Raw genomic sequence first — 18,526 nt, 5'->3', positions numbered from 1 at the left:
CTCCGCCCCCCAGGTTCATGCCATTCTCCTGCCTCAGCCTCCCAAGTAGCTGGGACTACAGGTGACCGCCACCATGCCCGGCTAATTTTTTTGTATTTTTAGTAGAGACAGGGTTTCACCATGTTAGCCAGGATGGACTCCATCTCCTGACCTTGTGATCCGCACGCCTCGGCCTCCCAAAGTGCTGGGATTACAGGCATGAGCCACCACGCCTGGCCTAGAATTTCAAATAAAGGTATCAGGAAGTTTATGCTCTTTGTGTCAGAAGTCTTTTTCTCAGCATATTTCCTGTAAGCAATTTTACTATGGCCTAATTTATACACAACCAAGTGAATCCATTTAGAGTGGTCAACTCAATGAGTTTTGACAGCTGTATACACCTCTGAAACATTAATCAAATACTGACCATTTCCATCAACTCCAAGAGATTCTTCGTGCCCCTTTTAAGTCCATCTCCCTTTATGCATTATGTATTCTTTTGTATTTAGCTTCTTTGACTTAGCATGATTTTAAGATTTACCCATGCTGTGTCTATCAGTTCATTCCTTTGCATTGCTGAAAATTATTCTATTATAGTCACGTGCTGTGTAATGATGTTTCAGTCAACAATGAAACACATATACAATGGGGGTTTGATAAAATTATATTGGAGCTGAAAAATCTGTTTGATTGGCCTAGTGACATCTCGATGATCCTGATCCTAGGTAGGCCCTAGGCTAATGTGTGATTGTGTTTCAGTTTTTAATAAAAAGGTTTTAAAAGTAAAAAAAAAAAAAATTATTTTCTTGTCCAGGCACACTGGCTCACGCCTGTAATCCCAGCACTTTGGGAGGCCGAGGTGGGCGGATCACGAGGTCAGGAGATCAAGACCATCCTGGCTAACACGGTGAAACCCTGTCTCTACTAAAAATACAAAAAATTAGCTGGGCGCGGTGGCGGGAGCCTGTAGTTCCAGCTACTCAGGAGGCTGAGGCAGGAGAATGGCGCAAACCTGGGAGGTGGAGTTTGCAGTGAGCCAAAATCACGCCACTGCACTCCAGCCTGGGCAACAAACCGGCTCAAAAAAATAAATAAATAAAAATAAATTATTTTCTTTTTCTCTATTACTAACACATCTCAGTAATACTTAACACAATTACTTTGCGAATCAATTATAATCGTTTTTTTTTTAGCTCCTCCAGATTTAAAAAATCTGAGTAGATTTTTTAACTTAAAAGTAACAAGTAACCAGTAATGCAGTTAAAAAAAAAATCTTTGGAATCAGAAATGCCTGATTTGAGTACTGTGTCAGTTCTACCAGTCACAAATTAGCTGTGAACAAGTACATAATTACCCCAATATTAGTTTTCTTATCTATGAAGTAGGAAAATACAAATAATAAGAGTACCCAACTTACAAGGTTGTGCGATAATTAAATTAGCGGATCTTTTTAAAAGCAATACAACACAATCTGATGCAATGTATGAGCTGCTAACTAAATCTAGTTGTTGACTAACAAAAACTTAAATCTGCAAATTCACAAGTAGGATCAAGAATAAAAGAATAGTCATGATTGATGGGGCATTTTCTCAATGTCTTAGAAAAAGAAATGCAGTGAAATACAATTTTTACTGTCAGAAAAGACACAAATTTTCAAAGTATGTTTTCTGTTCCTCTTCACCTACATTCTACTTCCCAGGAGAAGTGTAGCAGTTAAGTGATGCTAGTGGACAATACAGGCTGACAAGTAGGGTCAACCAATTTGCTAATATTAATACCCAATACAAATCATGATATAATTATATAGAAGAATGTGTACAGATTCCGGATAGTCAGTGCTGTGCTATAGAGATTATGTCTGCTAAACAATGCAGCAGTCTAAAGTAGGTGGGTATCCAAGTCGTCCAGTTTATTCCTGGCTTTCTAGTCAAGTTCTTAGCAGACAAACATCTATGATTCATTTAAAGAAACAGGAATTTCCAGGCTGGGCAGTGGCTCATGCGTATAATCCCAGCACTTTGGGCAGCCAAGGTGGGCAGACTGCTTGAGTTCAAGAGTTCGAGACCAGCCTGGGCAACAGAGGGAGACCTCCATCTCTACAAAAACTACGACAAAAAACAGCTGGGCGTGGTGGCATGCACCCATAGTCCCGGCTACTTGTGGGGCTGAGGTGAGAAGACTGCTTGAACCCAGGACGTCAAGACTTCAGTGAGCTGAGATCATGCCACTGTATTCCAGCCTGGGTGACAAAGACACCGTCTCAAAAACAAAACAAAAAAACAGGAATTTCCAACATCTAAAAATTATTTGTTCCATGTTGCCGTTTTAACCCAAATGCCAAATTTATGACAAAACTGACTGATCAAAACAAACCCCACCCCCCCGGAAAGCTGACAGCACAGTGTTTTTCAAAAGTATTGATAAAGGAGTATGTCTAAGTTGTGTGACTGTCCTACTCTCCACCCTGATACATTAGTAAAGACAAAATAAGACACACAGACCACCTTACTTTCTCATACATTTTCAATATACTCATCCCTGTCCCCAGGCATAATGTTCTCAAAGTAATTGCTAATTTTCTCAAATAATCTTACATAATGATATTCCAACTTAACCTATTATGTAAAAAGACAATTTTAATGTTCTAGTTCAGCAACATTTATATGTGAATTACACATAACATTTAAGGTCAGCTATAAAATCAAACCCTTAAATGCTTGCCTCAAAAAATGCTTTTTCACCCATGTTGTGGGGGAAAAAAATTATTTTTATTTTTGAGATGGAATCTTGCTGTGTTGTCCAGGCTGGAGTGCAGTGGTGCAATCTCGGCTCACTGCAACCTCCACCTCCCAGGTTAAAGTGATTTTCCTGCCTCAGCCCTCCGAGTAGCTGGGATTACAGGCATGCACTACCATGCTCAGCTAATTTTTGTATTTTTAGTAGAGATAGGGTTTCACCATGCTGACTAGGCTGGTCTTGAACTCCTGACCTCAGGTGATGCACCTACCTCGTCCTCCCAAAGTGCTGGGATTACAAGCATGATCCATGCCTGGCCGAAAAAAATTTTTTGTAATATACTTCGTCACATACTAATAAAAAATATCATGTATTTAAAGTTCTGTCATTAAAAACTTAAAACTTTCCTAACAAGTTCTTCTAAAAGAAATGTTCCCAAAACTGGCTGGGCGTGGTGGCTCACACGCCTGTAGTCCCAGAACTTCGGGAGGCCGAGGTGGGCAAATCGCTTGAGCCCAGGAGTTCGAGACAAGCCTGGGCAACATGGTGAGATCCCATCTCAAAAAAAAAAAAAAAAAAAAAGAAAGAAAGAAAAGAAATGTTCCCAAAACTTTTTTTTTTCTTCTTGGAGACAAGGTGTTGCCTAGGCTGGAGTGCAGTGGCACAATCATGGCTCATTGCAGCCTTGACCTCCTGGGTTCAAGCAATCTTCCGCCTACCTCAGCCTCCTGAGCAGCTGAGACTATAGGCATGCACCACCACATCCAGCTAGTTTGATTTTTTTTTTTTTTTTTTTTTTTTTGTAGAGACGGGTTCTCCCTGTGTTACCCAGGCTGGTCTCAAGTTTAGAGCTCAAGTGATCCTCTTGCCTCAGCATCCCAAAATGTTGAGACTACAGGTGTGAGGCACCACGCTCAGCCTGCCCAAAATTTCTGGTAATAAAGTCTAAGACTACACAGTCTCCAAAACATTAAAGAGGAGACACGACTAGAGGAGGAAGGAAAGTGCAGGAAAGGGAGAAAATAGGGATCTTCCCAATGTATTTACAACTTTGTGCTAACTTGAACACATTACTTTCTGGGCTATCCTCAACTCTGGCTACTCAGCAGAATTGCCTTTTGAGGTGCTTTAGAATGGATACTCAGGCTACAACTCTAATCTACCAAACAAGAAACTTTGCAGAAATAGGACCAGGTACCTTCTTTTTTTTTTTTTTTTTTTTTAAGTTCCTCTTGTGGATAACACATGGCCTTTCAGGCTAAGAACTATGAAACAGGCAGGCTACTAGTTAGGATTAATAAAAAAATACCTTGATCTGCTGTCTTCGTAGCATGGCAAGTTCTCTCATGTCTCGGAATGGCTGTAGTAAATACTGATAGAGTTCGGTTGTAGCTTCTGCAAGGCTGCTGTAGGCTTCATCCTCCATCTGATACAAGTCCAGAAGCTCCACCATGCTCTCTATATTCTTGTGCTTATCCAAGAGCTGTGGAACAAGACAGTTTCACAACTAAGAAAATCAGTTCTAATAACCTATAAATACTTGCTTTGAACTCTCCCTATCATGCCAGGACCTCGGAACCCTAAAACACAGAAGCACGAGGGAACAAAAAGCATTGACTGCTTTTCATCACTATCTCCATACTTCAGGTGTCTCACTACTCAAGAACACTGCCTGAATATTTCTTTTGAGGCTCAAAGGATTGAGCTTAGCCTTAACTCTTCCCATTTCTTATTTTCTTTTTTCTTTTTTTGAGACAAGGTTTCACTCCTGTCACCCAGGCTGCAGTGCAATGGTGCAATCCCAGCTTGCTGCAACCTCCACCTCCTGGGCTGAAGTGATTCTCCTGCATTAGCCTCCCAAGTAGCTGGGACTACAGGTGCACACCACCACACCTGGCTAGTTTTTGTATTATTATTTTTTTGTATGTGTAGAGACGGAGTCTCACCATGTTGCCCAGGCTGGTCTTGAACTCCTTGGCTCAAGACAGCCACCCGCCTCGGCCTCCCAAAGTGCTAGGATTACAGGCATGAGCCACTGCACCCAGCCCCAAAATTTTTCTACTATCTACTAGAATGAAAATCATCCAAATCTGGAACATTTCCAATAAATTTCTTCAATTTCTACCTGTCACCTCCTTCAAAATCATGTCAGGCACTGGCCTAGGAGCTGGACATGTAAAAACATGGTCCTGGTGCTCAGAGCTTATAGTGTAGTGAATAAACAGGAAACGATTTTTAAATAATTTAAATTTTATAAAAAATTATTCTTTTCCCAATGGTTCTTTTAGAGACAAAGAATTTCAAACTGTGATAAATATTAAAATTATAAGGTTTTTTTTTTTTTTTTTTTTTTGAGACGGAGTCTCGCTCTGTCACCCAGGCTGGAGTGCAGTGGCGCAATCTCGGCTCACTGCAAGCTCCGCCTCCCGGGTTCACGCCATTCTCCTGCCTCAGCCTCTCCGAGTAGCTGGGACTACAGGCGCCCGCTACCACGCCCGGCTAATTTTTTTGTATTTTTAGTAGAGACGGGGTTTCACCGTGGTTGCGATCTCCTGACCTCGTGATCCGCCCGCCTGGGCCTCCCAAAGTGCTGGGATTACAAGCATTAGCCATCGTGCCCAGCCGAATAAAAGTTTTATAAAAGAATGAGGCCAGGTGCAGTGGCTCATGCCTGTAATCCCAACACTTTGGAAGGCCAAGGTAAAAGGATTGCTTGAGGCCAAGAGTTTGAGGTGGGCCTGGGCAATGTAGTGAGACCTTGTATGTATAAAAACAATAATTGGCTAGGCGTGGTGGCTCAAGCCTGTAATCCCAGCACTTTGGGAGGCCGTGATGGGTGGATCACAAGGTCCAGTAATCGAAACGATCCTGGCCAACATGGTGAAACCCCGTCTCTACTAAAAATACAAAAATTAGCTGGGTGTAGTGGCGTGCACCTGTAGTCCCAGCTACTCGGGAGGCTGAGGCAGGAGAATCAATTGAACCCAGGAGGCAGAGGTTGCAGTGAGCCGAGATCGCGCCACTGAACTCCAGCCTGGCAATAGAGTGAGACTCATCTGAAAAAAACAGTAATTTAATCTTAGGAAAGATTTCTTGGGAGAAAAAATGTAAAAATTAGCTGGTAGTCCCAGCTATGGGAGGCTGAGGCATGAGAACTGAGCCCAGGAGGACGGGTCTGCAGTGAGCCGTGATTGTGCCACACAGCTGCAGCCTAGGTGATGAAGCAAGACCTTGTCTCAAAAAAAAGAACAAACAAAACAAAAAGCGGCCAGGCACAGTGGCTCATGCCTGTACTCCCACCACTTTGGGAGGCCGAGGCAGGCAGATCACTTAAGGTCAGGAGTTTGAGAGCAGTCTTGGCCAACATGGTGAAACCCCACCTCTACTAAAATTACAAAAATCAGCCAGGCACGGTGGCACACACCCATAATCCCAGCTCCTTGGGAGGCTGAGGCAGGAGAATCACTTGAACCGGGTAGGCAGAGGTTGCAGTGAGCCAAGATTGCACCATTGCACTCCAGCCTGGGTGACAGAGTGAGACTCCATCTCAAAAGGCAAGTAAATACGTAAAAATAACAAATGAAAAGAACTAATACAGAAGACAGTAATTTACATATGAATACACGGACTCAATTTACCTGCTGGCAATATCATCTCCCCAAAGGCACAAAATTCTTCTATTCATTTTCATACCCATAGTTTCCACTACTATCTTTCTCCCCACTTATTTTCATTTTAGTTGTCATATCATTTCATATGTGTAATCATGCTGAATTGAGACTTCAGACTCATTTCCTGTTCATATTTTTGGCACAACATGTAGCAGCAGTGTATTATTAACAATCACGATAAATCAGACAATCTACATTAAAGTGCTTTTATAACAAAAAAAGTGCCAAACAAATATTAGCTATCATTCTGTTTTTTTAAGGCTACTGTTAAAACTAATATGGAGAATTTCGACTTCTCTAGTATTAGCTGAGCAGTTCTATCAGACCAACTTTTGCCACTGATAACAACAACAAACCGTGGGGCAAAATATCACAAAACAACTGCCTGTAGGCACTACAGAGTGACCAAAATAGCTATAAAATGGAAGGGACATCAATAATACCTTGGAAGCAGGGAGGGCTCTAGGCAGTTTATTCATGCCTTTCAGCCTGACAGTGTGCCCCAGTGGATGCCAAAAGAAGGGGAGAGGTACGACTAAAAACTCAGAAACCCTTGCCAGGCACGGTGGCTCACGCCTGTAATCCCAGCACTTTGGGAGGCCAAGATGGGCGGATCATGAGGTCAGGAGATCGACACCATCCTGGCTAACATGGTGAAACCCCGTCTCTACTAAAAATACAAAAAAATTAGCCAGGCGTGGTGGTGGGCACCTGTAGTCCCAGCTACTCGGGAGGCTGAGGCAGGAGGATGGCACGAACCTGGGAGGCAGAGCTTTCAGTGAGCTGAGATCGCACCACTGCACTCCAGCCTGGGCAACAGAGCAAGACTCCATCTCAAAAAAACAAAAAACAAAAACAAAAAACAAAACAAAAAACCTCAGAAACCCACAGTCTTGTTGGCTTGAAGAATCTGAGGACAGAGTTCAGGACAACCACAGCAGCTAGAAAGCCAGAGGACAATGATGAAAGGGAGACAGCCTAAGAAGAAGAAACTCCAAATTCATATATAAACTCTACTCAAATTTCTGGCTGATCACTGGAACTATACATGCACAGGACAGGTACTAAACAATCCAGATAAAACAAAACAATAAATATTTCATCTGCTGCCTTCTGTAAAGGAGTCAGAGTTTGACATCTGAATCCAATCAACTTGACTGCTGAAAACAAGACTGTAAAAATCAACACTCTGAGGGAACATAACAGAATCCAGAGGCTCTACAATTTATCATTCACAATGTCTATTATACAATCCAAGATTAAAAGACCTACAAAGAAATAGGAAAACAAAACTCAGTCATCAAAAAGCAATCAATGGGGCAGGTGCGGTGGATCAAGCCTATAATCCCAGCACTTTGGGAGGCAAAGGCAGGGAGATCACTTGAGGTCAGGAGTTCGAGACCAGCTCTGGCAACATGGTGAAACAGTGTCTACTAAAAATACAAAAATTAGCCAGGTGTGGAGGAGCACACCTATAGTCCCAGCTACTTGGGAGGCTGAAGCAGGAGAATCACTTGAACCCAGGAGGCAGAGGTTGCAATGAGCTGAGATCGTGCCACTGCACTACAGCCTGGGTGACACAGCAACTCTGTCTCAATTTAAAAAAACAACTATTTTTTAAAAAAAGCAATCAATGAAGACCAATCATGAGATGAAACAGATATGGATTTAACAGACAAATATTTCAAAGCAGCTATTCTAATGCTAATTGGACATAAAAGAAATCACTCAAGAATAAACAGGAAATCTCAAAAAATAGAAACTAATTCTAGAATAGAAAATTCGCTGAATGGGTATAGAGTATGGTTCTAATAAGTCAATGAACTTGAAGATAAATAAAGATAAATTATCCAAACTTATAGAAAAAAAAGAAAGTGCTGGGCGTGGCGGCTCACGCCTGTAATCCCAGCACTTAGGGAGGTCAAGGCGGGCAGATCACGAGGTCAGGAGATGGAGACCATCCTGGTTAACACAGTGAAACCCCATCTCTACTAAAAATACAAAAATTAGCCAGGCGTGGTGGCGGGCACCTGTAGTCCCAGCTACTTGGGAGGCTGAGGAAGGAGAATGGCATGAACCCGGGAGGCGGAGGTTGCAGTGAGCTGAGATAGCGCCATTGCACTCCAGGTTGGGCGAAAGAGTGAGACTCCATCTCAAAAAGAGAAAAGAAAAAAAAAAAAAAAAAAGAAAGCCTCAGGGACTCATGGGGCAATATTAAAAGGTCCTCCCCCACAACCCGAGATGAGCTCTCACTATATTGCCCAGGCTGGTCTCGAACTCTTGGATTCAAGCAATCCCAGTGCCTCAGCCACCCAAAGTGTTAGGATTACAGGTGTAAGACATTGTACCTGGCCAAAAGGTCTTAACATATATTGAACTGAAGTTCCAGAGGAGAAGAGAAAATGATTCAGAACAAAATATTACAAGAAAAATCCCAAATTTGGTGAAAGACATAAATCTACGTATGCAAGAAGCTCTAATAGCTCCAAGCAGATAAATGCAGTTACCCACAAGTAGGTTTTATAGTCAAACTACTAGAAATCAAAAATAAAAGAGAAATTCCTAAAAATAGCCAAAGAAAAATAACAGGAGGAACAAGTACACCTATGAATGCTGACTTCAAACTAGAAACAACAGAGAACAGACGAGGAAAAAAACAAAACACAAAACATCTGTCAACCCAGAATTCCATTTCCAAGAAAATATATCCTTCCTGAACAAAGAAAAAATAAACAGTTAAATTAAAAGAGAACTCATCACCAGCAGATGGACACCATAAGAAATGTTCTTTAAAATGTGTTCAGATTGAAGGAAAATGATAAAGATGGAAACTTAGATTTTCATAAAGGAATAAAGATTACTGGAAATGATATAAGTAGGAAAATAGACTATTTTTCCTCTTAATTTCTATAAAATACACAGGAGTGTTCAAAGCAAAAATCATAATACTGTACTGAAGTTTATAATGTATCTGACTATAATAAATATGAAAACTACAGTAGAAAGAACAGTGTTAGAGATGAATCTATACAGAAACATATGGGTTCTTAAGTATAAGATGGGCTCGGTGCAGTGGCTCATGCCTGTTAATCCAAGCACTTTGGGAGGCCGAAGCAGGTAGATCACTTGAGGTTGGGAGTTTGAGACCAGCCTGGCCAACATGGCAAAACCCTGTCTCACTACTAGAAATACAAAAATTAGCCAAGCGTGGCGGCACACACCTGCAATCCCAGCTACTCGGGGAGCTGAGGCACGAGAATCACTTGAACTCACGAGTTTGAGGCTGCAGTGACCTATGACTGAGCCACTGCGCTCTAACCTGGGAGAAAGAGCAAAGCCCTGTCTCTTAAAAAGAGATGAAGTGGTACAATATCAACTCCAAGTATGGTTTAATTCCTATGGCAACCACTAAAATAATAATAATTTAAGAAGGTATGCTATCAGCCCCAATATATTCAAGTTATTAAATTAACCCAGAAGAAATCAGGAAAAGAAGAGGAGAAAAAAGAAGTAAAAACTACAGGCTATTTTCATATACATACCTCTATGTCAAAAAAAAGAAAAGAAAAGAAAAAAAAAAAAAAGGAAACCAAAACAGAAGATATAAACAGAAAACAAATAGACCTAAATCCAACCTTGTCAAGAATTATATGAAATATAAATGGACTAAACTCTTTAACTTAAAGGTAGAGTGGCTGGAATGGATAAAAAAGGAAGCCACAATTAAATGTTGTCTAGAAGAGATAAATATCGAAAACAAAGACACAAGTTGAAGGCAAACAGTAAAGCATAAGAAGGCTGGAGGGACTATATTAATACCAAAGAGTAGACTGTAAGATATAGAGTATTACTGGAGATAATGCAGAACTTCTTTTTTTTTTTTTTTTTTTTTTTTAAGACAGAGTCTCACTCTATGACACAGGCTGGAGTGCAGTGGTGTGATCTCAGCTCACTGCAACCTCCAACTCCCAGGTTCAAGCAATTCTCCTGCCTCAGCCTCCCAAGTAGCTGGGATTACAGGTGTGCACCACCAAGCCTGGCTAATTTTTTTGTATTTTAGTAGAGACAGAGTTTCACCATGTTGCCCCCTGGGTGGTCTTGAACTCCTGAGCTCGGACAATCCGCCTGCCTCGGCCTCCCAAAGCACTTAGGATTACAGGCGTGAGCCACTGCGCCTAGCCCAGAACATTTTATAAACACGAAAGAGTCAATTCATCAGGAAGACACGACAATCATATGTGTACATACCTAATAATAGAACTTCAAAGTACATTAAGTTATAATGGAAAGAATTTTTAAAAAGGAAGAAAGTTCAAAGAGTTGGTGATTTTAACACTCCTCAGTCACAAAATCCTTGTTAGTATAATGGTGAGTAAAAGAAAATGAGACACAAATGTACAAAAAAATTCAGTAGAAACAACAAGTAATCTGAACAGACCTATATCCATGCAAGCGATTGAATCAATAACTAATACCCTTCCAAAACAGAATGCATTAGGCCCAGATAGGTTCATAGGTGAATTCTACCAGATATTTAAGAAAGAAATTATACCAGTTCTCTCAAATCTCTTCCAGAAAATAGAAGTAGAGGGAATAATTCCTCATTTTACGAGGCCAGGTTTAGCCTAATAGCAAAAACAGACAAACATTACAATAAAGAAAAACTACAGGCTGAGCATGATGAATCGCACCTGTAACCCCAGCACTTTGGAAAGCCTAGGCAGAAGAATCACTTGAGCTCAGGAATTCAAGGCCAGCCTGAGCAACATAGCGAGACTCTCTCTACTAAAATTCAAAAAAAATAGCCAGGTGTGGTGGGAGACTTGCTTGACCCTGTGAAGTCAAGGCTGCAGTGAGTCCTGATCATGCCACTGCCCTCCAGCCTGGGCAACAGAGAGAGGCCCTGTCTTAAAAAAAAACTACAGACTGACATCTCCCATTAGCACAGACACAAAAATCCTCCACAAAATATTTAGCAAATCCAACAAATGTAAAAAGAATTAAATACCATAACTGAATGTAACTTATTCCAAGTATACAAAAGGCTAGCTCAACATTCAATAATCAATTGTCATCTATTACAAAAACAGGCTAAACAAGAAAAATCACATGATCGTATCAACAGATGCAGAAAATGCATTTCACAAAATGCAACACTCAATTCATGATAAAACTCTCAGCAAACTAGGAATGGAAAACCTCCTTCACCTTGATTTAAAAACCTTGAGCTAACGTATTTAATGGTGAGAAAGTATTTATGGTGTATACATATATTTATAATAATAAATATGTAATATATAAATATATTAATATATATTTTATATTTATGTAAATATATATCTTATATATTTATGTAAATATATATATTTTATATATTTATGTAAATATATTTCATATATAATTTATATATATACATATTTATATTTAATGGTGTTCCCACTATGATGAGGCAAAAAGCAAGGATGTCCCCTTTACTACTCCTATTTAACATAGTACTGAAAGTCCTAACTAATGCAATAACAAAAGGAAAGGAAATTTAAAATGTGTAGACTGGGAAGAAGGAAGTAAAACTGTCTCTGCTTGCAGATGACATATTTGTCCATGTAGAAAATGAACTCACATACACACACCCACACACCCTTCCAGGCCAGGTGCAGTGGCTCATGTCTGGCAATCTCAGCCTTCTGGGAGGCAGAGGCAGGAGAATCACTACAGCCCAGGAGTTCAAGACCAACCTGGGCAACATAGTAGGACATCATGTATACAAAAAAATTTTTTTTTAATTAGCTGGACATGGTAGCACATGCCTGCAGTCCTAGCTACTGCAGAGGCTGAGGCTGGAATCCTTGAACCTAGGAGTTCAAGGGTGCAGTGAGCTATGACTGGGCCACCGCACTCCAGCCTGGGTGACAGGGCAATACCCTGTCTCTAAAAAAATAAATAAATAAAAAATAAAATACACTAATTAATTTCAAAAAAATTCCAAATGTTATTTCTATTAGCACATCAAAAATCAGGTATAAATCTAACAATATATGTACAAGATCTATGACAAGAAAGCTATAAAACTCTGACAAAGGAAATCAAAGTAGATCTAAGGAAATATTCCATGTGTATGCATAGGAAGACTCAATACTAACAAGGTATTAGTTCTTCCTAACTTGATCTATAAATTCAATGCAATCCTAATCAAAATCTCTGCAAGTTATTTTGTGGGTATCAAAAAATAAATTCTAAAGTTTATACAGAGGTGAAAAGACTCAGAATAGCTAACACAATATTGAAGAATGTTGAAGGTCTGACACTACTCAACCTCTTTTAGATACTCTAAAGCTACAGTAGTCAAGACAGTAGGGTATCTGTGAAAGAACAGACAAGTAGACCAATGGAACAGAACAGAGTCCAAAAATAAATCCACACAAATACAGTTAACTGATCTTTTAACAGAGAGGAAAGACAATTCAATAGAAGAGTCTTAAAAAAGAATCTAGACACAGACCTTGCACTCTTCACAAAAATTAACTCAAAATTGATCATGGAATTAAATGTAAAACTCGAAACTATAAAACTTCTAGAAGATAACATGGAAGAAAATCCAGCTGACCTTGCCTTTGGCCTTGACTTTAGATATGACACCAAAAACACAATCCATTAAAAAATTGGTGAGTGGGACTTCATTTAACTTCTGCTCTGCAAAAGACACTATTAAGAATGAAAAGACAGGCTACAGATAGAAAACATTTGCAAAAGACATATCTGATAAAAGACTGTTAACCAAAAGTATACAAAGAACTCCTGAAGCTCAACAGTAAAAAAAGATCCAATTTACAAATGGGCAAAATATCTCATTGAAAATATACAGATGACAAATAAGCATATAAAAAGATGCTCGCCGGGCGCAGTGGCTCACGCCTGCAATCCCAGCACTTTGGGAGGCCGAGGCGGGCGGATCACAAGGTCAAGAGATGGAGACCATCCTGGCCAACATGGTGAAACCCCGTCTCTATTAAAAGTATAAAAAAATTAGCCAGGCGTGGTGGTGGGCGCCTGTAGTCCCAGCTACTTGGGAGGCTGAGGCAGGAAAATCGCTTGAACCCAGGAGGTGGAGGTTGCAGTGAGCCGAGATCACGCCATTGCACTCCAGCCCGGGCGACAGAGACGCCATCTCGAGAAAAAAAAAAAAAAAAAAAAAAAAGATGCTCAACATCACATAGCATTAGGGAATTATAAATCAAAATGATATATATACCAATACATACCTATTAAAATAGTGAAAATCCAAAACCCTGACATCAGAAAATGCTAGAGGATGTGGAACAACCAGAACTCATTAACTGTTGATGGAAATGCAAAACTGTACAGCCACATTGGGAGACACTGTAACAGTCTTATTTTTTATTTACTTTGATAGATGACTGACAGACACAGTCAGGATCTCACTCTGTTGCCCAGGCTGGAGTGTAGTGGCACATTCGTAACTCCCTGCAGCCTGGAACTCCTGGGCTCAAGTGATTTTCCCACCGTAGCCTCCTGAGGAGCTGAAACTACAGGTGTACACCACCACACTCACTAATTTTTTAAATTTTTTTGTTGCTCAGGCTCATCTTGAACTCCTGGCTTCAATCAATCTTCCCACCTCAGTCTCTCCCAAAGTGTTTGCATTACAGGCATGAGCCACTATGTCCAGCCCACTCTGACAGTTTCTTACAAAACTACACATACCTTACCACTTAATCCAGCAATCATGGATCATTAATATTTATCCAAATGAGTTGGAAACCTTTATCCACACAAAAACCTGCACACTAAAGTTTATAGAAGCTTAATTTTAACTGCCAAAACATGAATGCAACCAAGATGCCTTTCAACAGGTGAATGGATAAGCAAATTGTAGTACATCCATAGAATGAAATGTTCAGCAAGAAAAAGAAATGAGCTGGGTGGGCACTGTGGCCCAGGCCTGTAATCCCAGCACTTTGTGAGAGCAAGGCATGAGGATTGCTTGACCCTGGGAGTTTGAGACCAGCCTGGGCAACACAGGGAGATCCCATCTCTATAAAAAAATAAATATTTTTTAAAAGGGAAAAGAAATGAACTATCAAGCCGCAAAAAGATATGGAACACCTTATATGTATATTGCTAACTGAAACAACTAATCTGAAAAGGCTATATATTATATGATTCCAACTACATAACATCCTGGAAATGCCAAACTACAGAGAGTAAAAAGACCACTGGTTGCCAGAGGCTAGGAGAGATGGAGCACTCCAAGCAACAGATGGAGCACTCCAATCAACAGATGGGGCCCAGGGGATTTTCAGAGCAGTTAAACTATTCTGTATGATATTATAATGGTGTATACAGGACAGCAGGACATTATGCATTTGTCAAAACATAGAAACTCTGGGGTTCTACATTTTATAAAAAAGGAAAACAAACCCAGAACTGTACAAAAAATTAATTTAAATATAAACTATGGATTATTCAATAATCTATCGATACTGGCTCATAAATTATAACAAATGTACCACACCAATGCAAAATGTTAATAATAGGGAAGACTGAGGGCAGGAGAGAGGGATAAAGTATGGAATCTCTGTACTATCTGCTCAATTTTTCTGTAAACCTAAAACTGATGTAAAAACTCACCTATTAATTTTTAAAAACAGATGACACAAGCCTAAAGACATGTTATATTTCATTGTATGTGTTAAACTATCATAAAAGTAAAACAAAGAAATCATTCAAAATAAAGTCATAATAACCAATTAACACTGATTTTCATACCTGCTGACACCTATTTTTTATAAGCTGATCAAAGCTATGTCTGTCTTTCCACTTTGTTAACAGGAGGTTTTTTGGTTGGTTCTATTATTTGTTTTTAATAGTCAACTAGAGCAAAAAGAAGCAACTCAAACATCAGTGTGGGGTTTGGTGAAGAGAAGTTGGTTAATGGATACAAAAATACAGTTAGAAGGAATAAATTCTGGTATTCAACAGTATAGTAGGAAAATTATAGTTAACAGTAATTTATTGTTTATTTCAAAACAGTTGGAAGAACTGTAATGTACCCAACACAAAAGAGGATAAATGGTTGAGGTGATGGATATTGCAATTACCCTGACTTGATCATTATACATTGTATATGCATATCAAAATATCACATGTACCACCTAAATATGTACAACTGTATCAATTAAAAATACAAAACGCCCCTGAACTTGGTCATTTAACAAATATTAATACATGATTTACATACTTAGTCAAGAAAGAACTATATTTGTGGACTGCACACTCTGTGCCCAGCATTGATTTATCCAACAAATACTTCTGTGATTCTGCCACTAGGCAGACAATCTACCAGACACTAGGGACACAATGGTGAACCAAACAGACATTGTCTCTGCTTCTAAAGAGCTTACTTAATCTGTAGAGACATTAATCAAACTCCCAAACAAATTTAAAACTGAACGCCTCTGTGAATGAGAGGCAAATACCTTGCAAATAAGACTACACACATGGACAGAGGACACGCCACATGGAATTTTGCTTTGTGATGAAAGCTAAGAAAAGTTGGCCAGGCACAGTGGCTCACACCTATAATCCCAGCACTTTGGGAGGCCGAGTTGGGTGGATCACCTGAGGTCAGGAGTTCGAGACCACCATGGCCAATATGGTGAAACCCTGTCTCTACTAAAAATATAGTACTAGCCAGGTGTAGTAGCGCATATGCCAGTAATCCCAGCTAATCGGGAGGCTGAGGCAGAAGAATCACTTGAACCTGGGAGGCGGAGGTTGCAGTGAGTCGACATTGTGCCACTGCACTCCAGCCTGGAGTGAAATTCTGCCTCAAAAAAAAATTTCACTCACAACAAGAGTGAAATTCTGCCTCAAAAAAAAAAAAAATCATCATCACAGATGAGCAATTTGGGTGGGAAACAGTGGGTAAGGCCATGTCATCATGCTCCGAGACAGTTCACAGGGGGGAGCAGGACATCACATTGAGTCCATAAATGCAGCACATTCTAATAAGCAGTGAGCCCATCTACAGAGTGGGGAAAAAAGAACATTGCATGTGGTCAATCCGTCCTGTTTAATCTTTAGTCTACTGAGTTCAATTCAACTAACTAAATGACCATATCAAAGTGACGGTACCTTGCTACTCAAAGTATGGTCTGGGACCAGCAACACTGGTATCACCTAGGAACTTGTTACAAATGAAACCAGAACTTCACCTTTAGATGTGCAGAATGGGACTCCGAATTGTAGTTAAGACTGCCAAGTGATAAGTGTACACATTAAACTTTGAGTAGCACTGCTTTAATAAATATCTTAATATCCCCATATTAACCATCAGTTAGTGAGGCAAGTATCTCTGAAGTTATATAAATTATGTAGTCAATTTACTTATCTATAAAATTAAAACATGTAACATTTTTCTTGGATCTAAAACAGTTTTTTGGCCGGGTGTGGTGGCTCACGCCTGTAATCCCAGCACTTTGGGAGGCCAAGGCGGACGGATCACCAGGTCAGGAGATCAAGACCATCCTGGCTAACACGGTGAAACCTGTCTCTACTAAAAATACAAAAAATTAACCGGGCATGGTGGCGGGCGCCTGTAGTCCCAGCTACTCAAGAGGCTGAGGCAGGAGAATGAATGGCATGAACCTGGGAGGCAGGGCTTACAATAACCCAAGAGCATGCCACTCACTCCAGCACGGGTGACAGTGATAGTGCAAGACTCTGCCTCAAAAAAATACATAAATAAATAAATAAAATAAAACAACTTTCCCCACTCTTTCTCTCACTGCATTTCCTGTCATTCTATGTTAGATTGACTACTATTTAAAATTGAGCCAAAACTCATTTCTTATGGTTCAGTTCCTCTACTGAAGCATTTTTAGTTATTCTAAGAAAAAACACTGTTATTACTGAATCACAAAATGATCTTCAGCGTTAGAAGGCAGGCACAGAGTGACAAAATCAGCCTGGTTTCTCTCCAGCATTGGCCAGGGTCTTATCTCCAGTGAATGGGTCATTCAACAAAGTTGGCCTTAATGCAATGGCCATTAAAATTATATTAACTCTTTTCATTCTGATGAAATATTATTTGCTTTTAAAAATCATGATTTATGCCAGGCGCAGTGGCTCACACCTGTAATTCCAGCACTTTGGCAGGCTGAGGTAGGAGATCACTTAAGCTCAGGAGTTCAAGACCAGCCTGGGCAACATAGTGAGACCATGTCTCTACAAGAAAAAAAAATTAAAAATTATGGCCAGGTGAAGTGGCTCACACCTGTAATCCCAGCACTCTGGGAGGCTGAGGTCAGCGGATTGCTTAAGCCCAGGAGTTCGAAACCAGCCTGGGTAACACAGCAAAACCCCATTTCTACTAAAAATACAAAAAATTAGCCAGGCGTGGTGGCACACAGCTGTAGTCCCAGCTACTCAGGAGGCTGAGGTGAAAGAATCACCTGAGCCCGGGAGGGCCAAGTTGCAGTGAGCCAAGATCACGTCACTGTACTCTACCCTGGGCAACCAGAGTGAGACCCTATCTTTAAAAAAAACAAAAACAAAAAGGCCAGGCATGGTGGCTCGCGCCTGTAATCCCAGCACTTTGAGAGGCTGAGACAGGCAGATCACCTGAGGTCAGGAGTTTGAGACCAGCCTGGCCAACGTGGTGAAACGCCGTCTCTACTAATTAGCCGGGTGTGGTGGCAGGTGCCTGTAATCCCAGCTACTCAGGAGGCTGAGGCAGGAGAATTGCTTGCACCTGGGAGGCGGAGATTACCGCGAGCCGAGATCGTACCACTGCACTCCAGCCTGGGCAACAAGAGTGAAACTCTGTTTCAAAAAAAAGACAGACATGGTGGCACACGTCGGGATGCCAAAGCAGGAGGTTGACACTGCAGTAAGCCATGATAGCACTGGTGTACTCCAGCCTAGACTAAAAGGCAAGACTCCATAAAAAAAAATTTAGTGGCCACAGGCGGTGGCTCACACCTACAATCCCAGCACTTTGGATCACCTTGAGGTCAGGATTTCAAGACCAGCCTGGGCAACATGGTGAAAACCCCGTCTCCACAAAAAAGTGAAAAATCAGCCAGGTGTAGTGGCACACACCTGTTGACCCAGCTAGT

The 18,526-nt window shown here is 40.6% G+C and overlaps 1 protein-coding gene across 3 annotated transcripts in view; it reads right to left on the bottom strand.

The window, feature by feature from the left end:
- JMY (junction mediating and regulatory protein, p53 cofactor) overlaps nt 1-18,526 on the bottom strand; it is a 97,898-nt gene that overhangs the window by 43,804 nt on the left and 35,568 nt on the right. For all 3 annotated transcript variants that reach the window (XM_055298013.2, XM_055298014.2, XM_063612816.1), the window contains exon 2: nt 4,025-4,198. In XM_055298013.2, the coding sequence (XP_055153988.1) occupies nt 4,025-4,198 (174 nt within the window). The remainder of the gene's footprint in view (nt 1-4,024; nt 4,199-18,526) is intronic.

Source organism: Symphalangus syndactylus, chromosome 11 (assembly GCF_028878055.3).
Source record: "Symphalangus syndactylus isolate Jambi chromosome 11, NHGRI_mSymSyn1-v2.1_pri, whole genome shotgun sequence".
In the NCBI taxonomy this organism is placed as follows: domain Eukaryota; kingdom Metazoa; phylum Chordata; class Mammalia; order Primates; family Hylobatidae; genus Symphalangus; species Symphalangus syndactylus.
This window is presented reverse-complemented; position numbering and strand designations above follow the sequence as displayed.